Source organism: Lolium perenne, chromosome 5 (genome assembly GCF_019359855.2).
Source record: "Lolium perenne isolate Kyuss_39 chromosome 5, Kyuss_2.0, whole genome shotgun sequence".
NCBI lineage: Eukaryota > Viridiplantae > Streptophyta > Magnoliopsida > Poales > Poaceae > Lolium > Lolium perenne.
In genome coordinates this window covers 77,157,233-77,174,027 of record NC_067248.2, presented here as the reverse complement: position 1 = coordinate 77,174,027, position 16,795 = coordinate 77,157,233, and the positions used below count along the sequence as shown (strand labels likewise).

At 48.0% G+C, this 16,795-nt stretch overlaps 1 protein-coding gene and 1 pseudogene across 2 annotated transcripts; one reads left to right on the top strand and one right to left on the bottom strand.

The window, feature by feature from the left end:
• Positions 1-476: 476 nt before the first annotated feature.
• Positions 477-3,487, top strand: LOC127304723 (MADS-box transcription factor 20-like). 2 transcript variants are annotated; one of them, XM_051335326.2, is made up of 8 exons: positions 477-701; positions 1,520-1,598; positions 1,713-1,777; positions 2,490-2,589; positions 2,688-2,729; positions 2,817-2,855; positions 2,983-3,077; positions 3,167-3,487. In XM_051335326.2, exons 1-8 carry the CDS (start codon positions 517-519, stop codon positions 3,309-3,311), a joined length of 750 nt encoding a protein of 249 aa, XP_051191286.1. In that variant the 5' UTR covers positions 477-516; the 3' UTR covers positions 3,312-3,487. The 2 variants fall into 2 exon arrangements, with proteins under 2 accessions (XP_051191286.1, XP_051191288.1); XM_051335328.2 differs by having other exon boundaries at positions 3,196-3,319.
• A 9,834-nt stretch (positions 3,488-13,321) lies between these two features.
• LOC127303437 (AAA-ATPase At3g50940-like) lies at positions 13,322-14,721 on the bottom strand (annotated as a pseudogene).
• Positions 14,722-16,795: the final 2,074 nt, after the last annotated feature.

Here is a 16,795-nt window from a genome sequence, read left to right as displayed (position 1 = left end):
TGTATACTTTTTTTAGATTATATTTTTTTCGTTAAAGCAAAGTTAGTACGTATAATTTGGTTAAGTCTCTACGCAAAAAAAAAATGGTTAAGTACGAGTGTTTCCACCCCTAGCCATGGCTGGCAGCCACACAACCGAGACGGAATCCACCTGCAGTTCCTCTGACCACGGGACCTCCACCGTCCGTACAACCTCGGTGCCGTCGCCCGCCACTTGCCGGCGGACAGCGGCTTGTGTGGCGCCTGTGCGCGTGGGCTGCCACCCCGCAGGGGCACCGAGCCAACGGCTTCCGGCCACGTAGGAAACATAGTCCCTCCGGCCAACCATAGCTCGACAGCGCCGCCCGCGCCACTGTCGGCCCCAACAGCGACGGCCCCGCCGGGTTACTATAAATAGGCTCGCCTGACAACGCCTACCTATACCTCCACGCTCCTCACCTCGACACTGCCAAAAATAGCAGCAACATAGCAGCTGCAGGTGGCGGTCTGTGCCCGGAGGACATCGCGTTGCGGCGGCATGGGGAGGGGGAAGGTGCAGCTCCGGCGGATCGAGAACAACGTCAGCCGGCAGGTGACCTTCTCCAAGCGGCGGTCGGGGCTGCTGAAGAAGGCGCACGAGATCGCCGTGCTCTGCGACGCCGACGTCGCCGTGATCGTCTTCTCCGCCAAGGGCAGGCTCTACGAGTACTCCGCGCACACAAGGTCAGCATCCATTCCGGCCGGCGGCTTCCATTAATTCCGGTGTTGCCATTCTCTTTTCATTTCCAGGCTTTTCACTTTTGTTACTCTATATTTTTCCTTTCACTATGGCATACTTTTTGTTGAGAAACAGAGAGTAAAATACTACTAGATATATCTAGCTAGCTAGCCAGTGAGCCGATCTCATATAGTAACATTTGTGGTACATTTCCCTTTTCTGTTTATTTCCTGATATGGAACTATTGCCCTTAAAGAAAAAAAATACTCAGCTGTTTCGGTACATGCTGGCGACCATGGCCTAGTATTTCCTATTTATGGAATCATAGTACGCACATGTACCTGCTCTTTGTACTGCAACTATGCCGCGGCAGTACTGTACAGTACAGTACCCTCTCTGCACCAAACAAACACAACTGAAAAAACAAACAGTGATGCATGTGTGAGAGCATGACCATGCTGGTACAAAAAGATTCCTCGAGCAAAACACAACGTGCCTATTTACTTACACTCTACACTAGTCGCTCCTCGCCGTTCTGTGTAGCTGATTGAGAAAACTATGCCGCGGCACTCTTATACAGTATTGCAGTACACTACTCTCAGCACCGACGTACACACCTGAAAAAATGCATGTGTGGCCATCTAGTGGACGTACGACCTCTACTAACGCATGCTGGTACCAAAAGATTCTTTCAACAAAGCACAACGTGTTCATTTACACTAGTTTGTCGTCGCCCTTTGATTGAGGCAACTTTGGTTATTTTCCTTGGTTTGTACAGATCACTTAATTACTTGTTGTTAACTCGATTTTGTTATTTCTTTAGCATGGAAAGAATCCTCGAGCGATATGAGAGATTTTCCTTATCTAAAGGAAACATGGTCGAAGAATTCACCGATCTCGAGGTATGGAGTACATTTTAACATTCTTTGTCTTATGTATGCTGCAATGATCTAATTATGTATTATTGCGCTTGTTACCTTAATTACCGAGTACTATTTTAAATTTGTACTGGACAGGGGAGTATGAACTACGATCATATCAAGTTGACTTCTAGGATTGAAGCTCTACAGAAGAGTCGAAGGTAACAAAAGGGACAATATTTTTTTTACCCCACAAATGAAAACTAAGGAACTATAATAGAAAAAATAAATTCTTATTATTTTGTATTTAGCAGATCAGACAACATTGTAGATTTGGACTGGTGTCACTAATATCGTTGCGTATGCAAAACTGTAAAGTATATACATACTATCTCTATGAATTTAAAAAAGCTGCATTTTTTAAGTACTTTCGTAAAGGTACACATAGCTAGCTTACTCTTTTTTTTTGGTGGGGGTGGGTGTGGGCAAAGATGTCATTAATTGATGTCAGTGAGTGCTATAAACAGAAACATGTGACTTGATATTTACCCATCGGCAAGTACAAGGACATGACTGCACTCTAAGGCAATTGATTGGCTGGTTTCTCCAGGAGCCGAGCTCGAGCTCAGTTTTGAATACCCGCTTAGTATCTCTAAGAATTAAAAAAAGTATATTTTTCAAAGTATCATAAGGTACACGTAGCTTACTACTGAAAGTACTACAAAATCAATTAAAATCATCTGTTATTCAGGATAGACCATTTTGGTTACAGCTGGATAATTTCTTGACAAAAGATAAGCGAGTTAAAAATAATAATCTGAATGTGTCTTACCATTTTCAGAAGTTGAGAAGAAAAATGCTAAACGTGCACACGTCATACACTTTTTTTCTAGAATAACTAATCTCCTTTTTACTAATCCTGCGTGCACTCAGGAATCTTATGGGAGAGCAACTGGATTCCCTGACAGCGAGGGAAGTCCAGCAGCTTGAGCAGCAGATTGGCAATGCCCTCCGGAACATCAGGCTCAAAAAGGTGCACACAAAGAACTACTAACTATTACTTAGGTAAAAGCTATGTTTTCTTGGTCATCATTTCACTATAGCTAACTGTTTTGTGGTTAATTCGTTCAGAATCATCTCTTAACCAACTCGATCGGGGAGCTCCAAAACAAGGCAAATCTTACAATATATTGATTCTTGAAGGTCAGATAGTCCTCTCAGTACCCGCACTTTATTAATCCTTTGATTTCATCGCTGCAGGAAAGGATGTTGATGGAGCAAAATAAAATTCTTGAGAAGGTAAATTTAACTCCTGCAAAGAAAGTTTGTTTTAATTTTCGGTTGAACACAGCATGATTGCTCATATGGTTGGACTGAAATTTTAGGTGAACTGAATCAAATATTTTGTGTCTATTCATGCCAACAGGAGAAGGCTGAAGTACTGGAGGCATCCCTGCACAAGAACCGCCCTGCTCCTTTCTGCAATAATACAGTTGCCTCCCTGCCCAACCTGAACATCTGGTGAGGGCATTCATCCACTAATTTCCCCTATGCGTTGCATGTTTTATTGCTTCAATCTCCAGTTCTTTTCTTCTGACTGCAAACGTTAGTCTGAACATAGACATGCATCAAACCACAGAGGGACGTGACACCTCACAGCCAGGATCTGAGACGACGACAACGCTCAAACGAATGAGCAGCGGTGGCGGTTATGTCTTTCCTTGGTTGATGCTCCGGCCGTCGTTGGATGACTAGAGGAGGACCGAGTACTTGCATAACATATGTTTTAGTGCAAGAACCTTCAGAATTTCAGATGCTTTCCCAGACATTGCCGCTGAATAATTTGTTGATTGCTAGCTTCTGGTTTTCTTATTGTAGCGTTGAACATGTACTGAAGAAAAGCTCTAGTTAGTTCAAGCTACTAGTTTGATGTGACTCCTGTCATGTGATATATGCTGCCGGATTTGGATTTATTTTGGATGTTGATTCAGTGAAAACATTGACGTGGACGTCATATCACTTCATCTTTTGCGCTTTTTGTGCTGCAGCATTGTAGAACTAGTACTGCAGGAGACAGGGGGCAGTAGACTTCCTTGAGAAAATAGCAACGTTTTAAATAGCATGCTATAACAAATAGTGGGCGATTGTACATACATTTCATTTAGAGAGACAGTGCTCATGATGGTACAACGTGCTATTAGGTGGCGCTGTGGCGCACAATTTGAACATTGAAAAACTGGAACAAAAGCTGGTCATATTTCAAGTGTGGTGGATTAGTTGTTGAAAAGGCATATTTTTTTATGATACACATTACAGACGCAAACGTGCACACATATATACGTACACTCGTTCCTATAAAAATATTTTTACCCCTGCCAAGTGTTGTACTAGTAGTTGTACACTAATGAAGTTTAGATGCTTTTTCATTAGGAGCATCGATGGTATGGAACAACCGTGGCCTGGGATGGTGAGCTATTTGTTTAGGCCTGGTAATTTCTAGCCACCGTTTGTCATGCTTGAACCCATAGGTTTATATGTTACTGATCTACTGCCATGATTTTTATTTCTTGTTTTGTAAGAGCATCCCACTCGTTGGCGCTCCCCACGCCCAAATCCGGCGAAATTTTCGTCCGGATTGGAGGAAGATTTGGCGTGGGGAGCGCCGAAGTTCCAGCCGTCCCCCCGGCAGGAAACCCCCAACCTCGACCATTTGACATATTTCAAACAAATTTAACATAAAATTTAACAAGTTCGGCGACCAAGAGTACGAAAATTGCTGAAACAAATTCGGCGATAATCAGTACAATGTTTAACAAGTGCTGAAACAAATGAAGCACGCAATTTCACAATTTTTCAAACAAATTAGACAGACTAGTTGGCGTCGGCGTTGGCGTTGCCTCGGAGCCTCCATATGTGCTCCACTAGATCATCTTGCAGCAGCTGATGCATTGTAGAGTCTCGAATCTCCTGACGCATAGCAATGAAGGCGGCCCATGATGGAGGCACCTGGTGATTAGGCTGTGCAAGAGGACCCTCTCTCTCATATGGTGCTTCTTGCTCAGCCAGAGGAACCGGATGCTTTCGCTCATTTTCAATAATCATATTGTGTAAGCACACACAGCAGTTCATCACCTCCCACATCTGATCTTTGGACCAAGTCATAGCGGGGAACCGGACGACAGCAAATCTCTGCTGGAGGACACCAAATGCACGCTCGACGTCTTTTCGGCAAGCTTCTTGTTTCTTGACAAACTCGCAAAGTTTGGGGGTGCTAGGATTCGAGATAATCTTCACAAATGTTGCCCACTTTGGATAGATACCGTCTGCAAGGTAGTATCCTTTGTTGTAGTGCCGACCATTGATCACATAGTCCACCGGGGGAGCATGACCCTCAACAAGCTTGGAAAAGACCGGGGAGCAGTTTAGGACGTTGATGTCATTGTTGGATCCAGGCATACCAAAGAAAGAGTGCCAAATCCAGAGATCATGGGTAGCCACTGCTTCAAGTATCACAGTGCAGCCTTTTTTGTGACCCTTGTACATCCACGCAAACGGACAGTTCTTCCATTGCCAATGCATGCAGTCAATGCTTCCAAGCATCCCTGGAAAACCTCTAGCTTCATTTGTTGCAAGGATCCTCTCAGTGTCTTCGACAGTGGGTGATCTCAAGTAATAGTCCCCGAACACTGCTATGACGGCCCTGCAGAACCGGTAGAAACAATCAAGGGCGGTGGACTCCGCCATCCGAAGATAGTCATCTGCAGTATCACCGGGAGCTCCATACGCCAGCATCCTCATAGCCACTGTGCACTTCTGCAGTGACGAAAATCCAACCAAACTAGTGCAATCCGCCTTGCATCTGAAGTAGGGATCAAAGTGGCGGATGGCATACACAATTTGCAGAAATAGCTTTCTGCTCATCCTGAAACGACGCCGGAAAACACTCTCACCGTGCAATGGATTGTCGGCGAAGTAGTCGGCGTACAACATGCAGTAGCCCTCCATTCGCTGTCTCGGCTTGCACTTCCGGCGACCTCGTGCCGACCCACCACGTCGACCAGTTGCCAGTCCGGGGTACATGCTAGCCAAGCAACCAAGGATCATCATGTGCTCGTCGTCTTGGGCGGCTGCTGCCATCTCTTCTTGCATAAGCTCGACGAACATCTGCTCCTCCTCTTCGTCCGAGTCCATGGCCGGCGAGGCAAATGGACGAACACCTGACGGGCGTGGTCGAGGCAACCCGAGCCGCGAGCGACGAGGAGCAAGCAGGCCGGCGGAAGAGCAGCCAGATAGGCCGTCGTCCAAAGACGGCGGAATATAGGCAGGTGGGGAAGGAGGGGCGGCGGAATCTGGGCAACAAGCCGGCGGGGTGGTGCCGGCGGCGAGAGAGATACGAGGGGTGGGGGAGATTTTGAGCGACGTGGCGGTGGGGTTCGTGTGTCGAGTCACCGACAGATCGGGCCCTTCCCCGCTTTTCACTCGTCCGGAGTCCCCGAGCGCTCCCCGGGGGGCCGGGGGTGGCGTGGGCTCGCCGGATGGATGAAGGGGCAAATCCGGACGAAAACGAGGAACCGGGGGCGCGACTGGGCCGAATTACGCCGTCCGGATGGAAAAAATGCTCGCCGGGGGCCTCGACGGGGGCACGAGTGGAGATGCTCTAACGTAAGAAGCTTCTGTCCATCCATGATACACGCAGAAAATCAAATATTAGAAGTTCTTAATGTAACTCGGTCACAAACTAATACAACAAGTTGCAACTTTACTTGTACCTGGATAAAATCAGTTACAACCCAATTTACAACTGGAATATAATTAAGTTGCAAATGAAAAAAACATAGTTACAACCACATTGACAATTTTAAAAAATGACTGAACGCAGTTGTAATTCCAGTTGTAACAAAAAAAAAAACCCTCAAGTTATAACTTCACTTGTTGCAACCGCACTTACAACTGGAAAAGGTTATGTTGAAACCCATTTGTAACTGGTAAATCTAGGTTACAACACAGTTGCAACTACAACAATCTCGTTTGGGTCCCACTTGCAACTAGAACAAAAGCGGTTGCAACCTCACTTAGAACTGGAAAATCTCAGTTGTAACTGCCACAACAACACAAAGCACAACACAATTGAATGGTTCACGAGTAGCTCAGCCTTGCATCAAACAAGCCCACCACCGACAAAAGATAAGTGGCTCACTATGTTGTGATCTAAATTCTTATAAAGAATAACCTCTGAGAGCGGAACGAGGCCCGTCGCTAGGAGGCGTGGGTCAGTATGGATCACCATCGACCTAGGTCAGCACTGCTACGTACACCTTCTGTAAGCCACCACTGGGATTAGTTGAATTTCCGAAATCCCCGAAGCCATGTAAACTCTCCACATATAGTAAAGATTTTGGTGGTTAGTGCCCGTGGTTTTACCCTTCTCATTGGAGGGATTTTCACGTTAAAATACATGTATCTCCCCATATTGGTTTGATCTTTCTTCTTCTCTTTGCATGTCGTGACTACACTAACAAGCCCACAACAGAAAGAAAAAAATGGCATTCCCTATAAGTGCCTTGCAAAATAATCATAAAGAAATCTTGAAAACCAATCAAACACATGACTACCTTACTTGAAACAAAGAGACCTCTCAACACCACGACGTCTAGAAAACAAATACTCCTTTCTGTTTAGAATAATTGTTCAAAAATGTATAGATGTAGATACATCTATTTTTAGGAAATTATTTTGAACCGAAGGAAGTAGAAAATAGCGGGATGGCTCATCTCCCCACAACAAATTTCAACTGATCCTAACCCATAAATAAAGATCGGGCGGTTGACGATTTATTTGAAAAGTAACTTAGCTCTCAACTAGTCAAGAACTTAACTAAAAAACCGAGAACTAGCAAATTCCTTTCAATTAGAGACCCACTAGCATGGCGGTTGCTAGCAGGACCCAATGAGAAGTTCACTCGTGGCAGCGAAAAAATAGATCCTGAATTCTTCCGGACGGGCGCGTGCTGAACGGAAATCCTGGACGGGCGCACTACAGGACAGAGAAAACCCGAACGCACGCGCTACGCGACAAATCTCATACGACACCACGCACTAGTCTCCAATCAAACCACCTTATCCCTTCGTCCTCTCCAAATCGCGCCGCCCGAGACCACCCGCCCACAGCGCCGCCCTCGCCGTCCAGTGCACTGCACGCGCCCAGACCTTGCGCCGTCGTCGTAGAAGAGCTCGAGCTGCTGCTCGTCGCGCCGCCTGGAACCTTCTCGTCGCGCCGCCTGGATCCTTCTCGTCGCGCCGCCTGGAACCTTCTCGTCGCCGACGCCAGGAGGGGCGGCCATGGACCTCTTGCCGGCGAGTCCGCAGCTATCCTTCTGGATGGAGGGCAAATCCCCCGTATGGCCACCCTTCTGGGTACGCACATTAGGCAATATCAACCGGAGCAGATCCCCTCACGGTCAGCAGCAGCATCGGAGCAGTGTCCGTGCGCTTACTCCACCAGATCGAGCCGAACCTCGAGTAGAGAAAGGGCCAATGGAGAATAAAAATTGTAAGCTTTGGAAGATGCAGCTCTGATTTTACACGATGTATACAAAGATCAAGCCTGGAGCCTCGCGTCGATGCACTCAGGCTTCGTTCCATTGATTTGTGAGATACTCTGTACATTTCTAAAGCGCACCTTCATTGTCAGACGCCGCAACTTTGGTATCCGTCAGAGTAATTGTGGTGCATGGTGGTGCAATTTCGATGTCCTACAGAGCAATTTTTATACTGGATAAAGCTATTTTTTATGTCTGGCAGCATAATTTTAGTGTCTGGCAGAGTAACTTTTATGTCCGACAAAGCAATTTTCATGCCTAGCAGCGTAATTTTGGTGTCCAACTTTGATGTATGAAAGAACAACTTTGGTGCCAACAACTTGAGCAAATTACAAGTAAGATATCTTTGATACCCGACAAAGCTACACTCATGTCTAGCAGCGTAATTTAGGTGTAGCAACTTTGGTACTCGTCGGAGCAACTTCGGTGGCTGACAGTGCAATTTTGGTGTCCGATAGAGAATTTTTGTGCGTGACGAAGCTACGTTCGTGTTTGACCGCATAATTTTGGTGTCGAGCAATTTCGATGCCCGAAAGAGCAACTTTGTTGCCTAGCGGTGCAATTTTTGTGTCCCGTAGACTAACTTTGATAAACGATAGAGCAACTTTGGTGCCTAGTAACGCAATTTTGGTGTTCGACTGAGCAACTTTTGTGCCTTACTAAAATCTACGTTCATGTCAGGTAGGGTAATTTTGGTGTCCGACAGAGCAATTTTGGTACTGGTCGGAGCAACTTTGGTGCCTAGGGACGAAATTTTGGTCTCCGACAGAGCAACTTTGGTACTCGTCGGAGCAACTTTTCGTGCCTAGCGGCGCAATTTTGGTGTCCGACAGAGCAACTTTTATCCTCGACAAAGCTATGTTCGTGTCTGGCAGCGTAATTTTGGTGTTCGACCTAGCAACTTTGAAATCCGATGTTGATAAGTTACCAACGAGTGCAACAAAGTTGTCTAGAGCTACAAATTTGCCTACCGTTGTTGTAAAGTTGCTTACCGATGTTGATAAGTTGCGTATTGCAGCATTGAAGTTGTCCACCGCTGATGTAAAGTTGTGTATCACTATCGTAAAATTATATTTTTAGTTACAAAATTACATATTGTTCTTGTGAAGTTATCTACGTGTTGTGGCAAATAATTTTAGCATAATTTTGTTCAACTATTATGTAATGTTTGGCAACAGATGTTTGACTGTAATTTAACATAGTTAAACAACTAATGTGTGTTGTTTGACAACAATTTAACATAATTGAGCAACTAATGTGTGTTGTTAGACAACAATTTTAACATAATTGAGCAGCTAGTGTTGTTAGCAACAACGTGACAGAAATAGGCAATCTTGCGTATTACAGTAGGACCCGTCGGTCAATGTCTCTCCTCCTCTCTCAGGTAGTCAGGTTATCCTCTTTCTCTGCCCTCTCTCTCTCTCCTCCTTGATTTCTCCCGCTGCCTCGCCGTCAACTGCACACGCCGCCAAATTCGGCGACCGTTTGGCCTTTAGAGCAACTCTAATGCGTAACAGAGCAATGTTGGTGCCCGTGAGAGAAACTTTGGTGCCCGAGCAACTTCGGGCCCTAACAGAGCAACTCTAATGCATGTCAGAGCAACGTTGGGGCCTGTTAGAGCAACTTTGGGGCCAAAAGAGCAGTTTTCGTGCCAACGCCATGATTCTATTGAGCTAAAATCAACTTTTAGCATCCATAAGAGCAGCTTTGATGCCCGACAACATAACTATGGTAGTAGAAAACGTAACTTTGGTACCAACTTTTGTGCCCAATAAAGCAAATTTGGTGTCAACAACGGAACTTTGATACTCGATGGCGCAACTTAGGTGCACTTGAGTTGTCGAACGGCGCTCGAGAGCCGCTTTGGATATCTAGCGAAACATCGACTGTCACCGGATGGTGATACCCACTTCACCATATTATTAGATAATTTCATAGCATCGGCACCCAACTTCAAATTTTGGTAACTATCTAGGGAAAATTACAACTACGGTATTAGGCAACAATTATTATATGATTTGACATCTGTAGCAACTATTCCCTTATTTAGGCAACAAATTGACACTGAATATGCGATTTTTAGGCAACAAATGGACACTGAATATGCGATTTTAGGAAACAAATTAACACTGAATATGCGATTTTAGGAAACAAATTAACACTAAATATGCAATTTTTAGGCAACAAGCTACGCTAGGCAAGCAACAAGCATTTTTAGCAACTAATATATCAATTTAGGCAACAAAACAGTATTATTGGGCAAGTACCAAACAAAAAAAAAATCTCGTGGGACCCCCACTTAGTGTTTGTTGTCTCTCTCCTTTATCTTTCTTCCTCGCACGCATCTCATCTCCTTTAACCATCCAGTCAACACTTCCCCCTCACCGAATTGTTCCCGAATCCCGGCGCCGGGGCTATAGCCCGAGCTCGAGACGGGAGGGCGGTGCGCCACTGCTGGAGGTCGCGCCGGACAAGAGTCCATGTGCTGGGGTTGCGTGGGGAATTTAGCGGCGGGGTGGGAGGAGGCCGGCAATGGGAATTCAGGCACAGAGCTCGTGCTCAGGGCTTGGGAGACGGGGAACCTGGCCGGCGGCCTGCCCGCGCTGGAGGAAGCCTACGGTGGAGGCGCGCGTCTGGATAGGAGGTCGGCGGCGAGCACGGTTGGCTGGTGGCGGCGCGTTTCTCGATGGGAGACCGGCGGCGAGCATGGTTGGCCGGGGCGGCCCGTGTGGCCGGCGGAGGCGCGCATCTATAGAGGTCGTCGGCGAGCACGGTTGGCCGGGACGGCACGCGTCGCCGGCTGGTGGTGCTCCTGACCGGAGCGAGGAATGCGGCGATGGGGCGAATCCACGGTGGTGAAAAGGAATCGGATGAGCTTGTCTGTTTTCCCCACGAAAGTAAGCGCTGGAAACGACTATTGGGCACGCGGCCGCCCGCTAGACACGTCCAAAATAGATACAAGAAACAATAGTTTCCATCCCACCGCCATGAGATTAGGACATGTATAATGAGGTGACGTCGACCTTTCCTTATTGTCGCCATTTTTTTTGGCGAAAGGGAAATTTTTATTGATCAAGGAATGGGCGTTCCATCCTGCAAACAAGGCAGTCTAATAATGGCTGGCCCGTGACGGTGCCAAACCATGCTACACTGCGAAGTGTAACCATATCAAGCTAGGATGTGACTGACACCATTTTTTTTTTTTGACTGTAACTATGGCGGGCGTGAGCCAGCCTGAACATATATTCAGTCAAGTTGCCTATGAAGCTTTTCAGCCTCTACAAGATGGGTTCAAATGAACCAGAGTACACGGAGGTTACAAAGGAGAAGAAGAAAGGAAAAAAGGCACACCACCAACAACAAGACTAAGGAGAGAAAAACAAAGTGGCCACCCCTCAAACTAGGGGACGGTTGGCCGATGAGAAATCTCATCACGATCTAGGCACAACAATCATGAGGAAGAGCCCCAAGGACACCAAGGAGGGACAATCCAGCTCGAGGACTCGCCGGAGTAGTCGAACGGCCTTGGTCCGCCGAGACCAGGCACCGGCACTGCACCATCGACGTAATCGAAGGGCAGCGCGCATCCGAGACCACACAACGCACCGACACCACCTGTGTCGAGGGTGTGGCCGAAAGGTTGCGCGCGGCCGAGACGACGCCACGACGCCTGTGTGCCACCGGCTGGAGTCGAAGGGCATCGAAAGGCAGAGACACCCATAGATTACACTCGCCTGGAGCACCCGCCGCGCGCCGAAAAACCCCACCAAGGACCCGACACCAGAGCCCAACAACCGGCAAGAAGACGCCACCACCACCACTACCACAGCTCACCTCGCAACGGAGAGAAGACCGCACCCATGGCCGCCATCTGCATCACCATGGGGCACACCAGAGCAGACGAAAGCAGCGTCCTCCGCCACTGAGACAGAGGGGCTCCACACCGAGCCACGACGGCCCCCCGGGTGGGAAGCGCGTCACCACCATGGCCGCCACTGCGAAACCACGGCACCCGCCAGCCCCAACGGCAACCCGCTGCAGGCTGATAGCAAGGTAAGGAGGAGGCGACTCTCGCAGCCACTCGACCGACCACCAGAAATGGAGAGCTCGACGACCCAAACCAGCACCACCACACCACGTGGAGGCAAACCTCATCGGAGATGGCGGCTCCGCCAGCACCATGCTGGCAGGAGCACTGCACAAAGGTAGCAGCACCTCCAGACCCGCCCGACGCAGCCACGCCGGCCGCCACCGCCAACACCCACCGCGGGCCGCCGCCCAAGAGCCCCCACCACCCTCTACGGAGGAGACCGCCGGAGGAGCCACCACACGCAGCAGTCGCGCCGCCCCGTGCCGCCGCCGTCCGGCCAGCCCCCGAGCCGCAACAGCCGGAAAAGGGCGCCGAAGCCGGGCCGCCCAGATCCCGCGCGTAGGAGGGCGCCCCGCCGCCACCGCGCCGCCAGGGCTTTCCCCGACGACGGCCACAGGTGGCGGCAAGGGCAGGGGAGACGGGGGAGCCTGCGGCCGGCCGGATCTGGGGCGCTCCGGGGCGGCCCGGCTCAGCCGCACAGGAGCGGAGCGGGGAGATCTGGGGACTACTTCTGTTACTCAGACCTCTGGCCCTTGCTGACACCATTCAACTCTCTACTGATAAAATTAAACTGACACTCTCTACCCTGATTACATAAGCTCTTGACGTCGCTAACAAATGTTGCCACCTTGGCACGGTTGATTGCTCTGGTTATTGATCAATGATCATGGATATCGCTAAAAACAATGACTCTCGACGATGATGGGATTCTCCGTGCGCTCCAGAGCTAGCGCAAGACCTTCGTTAAATGCGAGGATTTCTACCTCAAGAGGGTTGTCGCATGTTGTTTAATTGGAGAAGTGTGAATGAAGAAAAAGAAGGTTATCTTTCCTTAACTAAAGGATCATCCCTTATAAAATAAGGCAATGTAATTTTTATTAAAATTAATGAACTCTTATTATTTGTTAGAGATGACAATACGAGATAATACATTATACAACTTATATTCAATGTCTTTTCTAAATGACAGTGAACGGCTAAGAGAAGGCAAACCTTCTTCACTACAATTGTACATTGTTAGAAACTCGTACGGATCTTATTCCGTCGCGCATTGCCGACTAGAATTTAGTTAACCTCCTAGCACCTTCCATCATGGTTTGTCACGTTGGTCTCACCGGCTGCCCCCTTCTTTGCCTTCACGAACTTAACAAGATCCAGGAGCGCCGCGTCGACATCTTCATTCCTCATCAGAACCTCAGCGACCTCCGCCGGTGTGATTTGCACCTCTTCCATGAGCTGCTCGATCTCCGGAAACATGGCGTGGTCTTTGACAGAGTGGTAGTTGCTGGCCAAGATCCTGAACGACTCCGGGGTGCAGTAGCTCATGTGGATGTGCATGTCCATCCTGCCGGGCCGCAGCAGCGCTGGGTCCAGGCGCTCCCGGAAGTTAGTGGTGAAGACGATGATCCTCTCGTCCCCACTCGTCGACCACAGCCCGTCGACGAAGTTGAGCAGCCCGGACAGCGTCACCTTGTCTTCGCTGTCGTTTCCCGTGAAGCCGGGCCTGGGGGCGCGCCTATCGGGGCCTTGGTCGCCGGGTCGCTGGTGCAGGTCGATGCTGCAGTCGATGTCCTCGACGACGAGGATGGATCTGTTGCTCATGCCAACGAGGAGCCTGCGGAGGTCCGAGTTGGACTTGACCTCGGTGAGCTCGAGGTCGTAGATGTCGAACATGAGGTAGTTTGCCATGGCGGCGACGAGGCTGGACTTGCCGGTGCCCGGCGGGCCGTAGAGCAGGTACCCGCGCTTCCACGCCCTACCGGTCCTGCTGTAGTATTCCTTCCTGTCCACGAACCTCTCGAGGTCGTCCATGATGGATTTCTTGAGCGTGTGGTCCATGGCGAGCGTGTCGAATGTGGACGGGTGGCGGAGGTCGACGGCGGTCCAGGCGTCGTACTCGACCATGTGCATCTTGAGGTTCCGCTGGCGGTCCCTGATGGCCTTGGCTGTGTCGAGGACGAAGGGGAGGTACGAGGCGAGCGCCTTCTCCTTGTGCTTCTTGTGGAAGCTGAGCTCGAAGGACCTGAGACAGACTTGGAGGCCGCCGCGGCCGTGGGCAGCAGTGCCGCGACCGTTAGCGGAGCAGCCGAAGACCGCGGCGGGGTCGCGGGAGACGAGGCGCCAGGTGTAGTGGACTCCGTCGTGGGCGTCGACGGTCTCCTCCCCGTGGTCCATTGTGAGCGCGATGCCCTGAGAGGATTCGTCGACGCGGCAGGCGCGGATGCGGCGCACGCCGGAGTCGGATGCGGCGCGCGCGGCGAGGTAGGCGCGTGCGGCGTCGTAGAGGTGATTGGGCGCGAGTCCCTCGGTCTCGTCGATGACGATGGTGTGTGGAGGGAGGAGAGGCGGGCGCGGAGGGCGGAGAAGGAGAGCTCGTCGGGGAGGAGGCCTGTCAGCAGACCGTGCAGAACCATGGCCGTCCCCGCCGCCGTCGCGGCCATCGCCACGTACTTCTCGTACTCCGACATGGCTGCCTAGCTTAGCTAGATACCTCCTCCTCTTGCTCGACTCGATCGACGGAACGAAGCAATCTTACAAACTCGTCTGCTAGAAATCGAGCTGATGGCCTGAAGCCGGAAGGTAGCTAGCTAGCTAGGGCAACGTCAACGTGCGTGCTGGTATTTATTAGGAGTACAGTATTTTCTTCCTTCGACTCAGGGCCGGTCTCTGTTCTGTATTAGTTCTCGGAACAATGGGATAAGTTCAGATCTGATCACAAGTTGTTATCCGGGTAAAACAAAGTTATCCGAGAAACAAGATCATACTGTGTTTTAGGTGTTCTTTAGATATAGACAAAATCAAAGTTTGTAAAATTGAATAAATATTTAGCTAAAATATTAAAATGTACTTTGTAAAATCTATACTGCTAGAATCACAATAAACTATATTTCATATTATAGGCCTTTAATATTATAGTTGTTGATATATTTTTATATATTATTGATCACACTTGAAAAAAAAACTTTGACTAAACACATAACACGAAGTAAATAAAAAGAGAAGGAGTACAGAGCGAGCCGTTGCAACGTCGTCATCGTTGCCACCGGGAGCCTCGACGAGCTGGACCTTGCGTCACGTCCATCAAAAAAACGGAGGCTCCCGGAGGACGAGGAGGTCTCTTTTAGCCAGTTAATTATGTTGCATCATTAGATAGGTTGTTTTAAAAAATAGTTTAGGAGACTTAAAAGAATATTTTTTAAATTGTCTAACTTTTTCCATGATTTCTTTAGGAGAACAAAAATACAGTTTCTATTTTTTATTTTAACTTGAATTTTGGGAGACTTTGAAATTATTTCCTATATTTTTCACTATTTTTTGCATTAATCATTCACTATTTTTGCATGAATTGTTCACTATGTTTGCAGGATCTCATCAGTGATGTTCAAAAAATATATCGAGATGCAGGAAAATTGTTTTGTGTTTCTCCAGGGTTCGGTTCAGAAGGCGGGATGGAAGAGAGAGAATGGGCTCATCGTGCGACAAGGTCGATCGATCACTCAAACTGTTCGGTATCTCCACAATTGAGTGAGCTGTGTTGCGAAGGAAAATGACCTCTTAGGCATGTGCTCGAGAACTTCCAAAAGGCAGGGCATATAGGAGATACTCGAAAGAAAGACTTTCAGACCATTTCCAGGTCAACTAATATTCCAATGTGGAAGGAAAATATAGGCAAAGTGAAGGTTGATGGTGAGGAAGCTTTTGAGTGGCTTCAGCAACTAGTGCCAAACACATGGATAAATCGTTCTTTAATGATTTCCCCTAGTGTGACATGTTGTTAAAGAATCATTCATGAGTTTTAAAGAGGTACTAATAGCTTATATTGTTTGGTAATCTGGTTATGATGCTTATAGCTTATAAGCTTATCAGTCTTACATAGCTTAGTCTTACATAGCTTATCGACTTATCAAACTATGATTCATATATATTTTTTCCTTCTATTTCAAAACTAGCTTCATTTTACAAGCCACAGAGATGCCCAGCATATCAATGCTAGAGGCTATTTTCTACAAGCATGTGCAAATGGTAGAAGGAAAATAGAGAGATGCTGAAAAGTGTGTGTGTAAAATTAGTCAAACCGTGGCTATGGTAACCCACAAGTGGGTCATAGCCTCATAGGTGTCAGATTTCTCATCGTCCTGCTCATCACACTGTTTTTAGTTTTGTTTCTGTTACGGGTTAACCCTGTACTTCTACATGCTATTAGTAAAAATCTCTAGAATGGTGGATTTCTGTTACAAGATCAAATGTGAAATTCCGCAAAACATGTGGCTTGATGCGATCCTCATCTAAGTGAGGAACATTCCAAAAAAGGACCGCATTGATTGGGTGTAGGACGTACGTGACCTTTCCCACCACAACATCCATATACAACAAAAAAATTATGTATGCATATCCTAAATAGTCGCAGCTACTTTCATCGCAATGCATATGCGCTAACACGAAAATAACTTTGTGGGCGAACGATCCAACATATGTCTAGAATTATTGTGACATGTCCTCTGTGTATACAACAAGTCGTACGTGAATTTGTAGCATGTCAAAGCAGCCTAT

What these genes read in the sequence shown, in the direction of transcription:
- LOC127304723 (XM_051335326.2), top strand. Translation starts at nt 517, where the DNA reads ATGGGGAGGGGGAAGGTGCAGCTCCGGCGGATCGAGAACAACGTCAGC. An exon ending in GCTCTACAGAAGAGTCGAAG is followed by an intron (nt 1,778 to 2,489) that starts GTAACAAAAGGG and finishes GCGTGCACTCAG; the next exon opens with GAATCTTATGGGAGAGCAAC. An exon ending in GGAACATCAGGCTCAAAAAG is followed by an intron (nt 2,590 to 2,687) that starts GTGCACACAAAG and finishes TAATTCGTTCAG; the next exon opens with AATCATCTCTTAACCAACTC.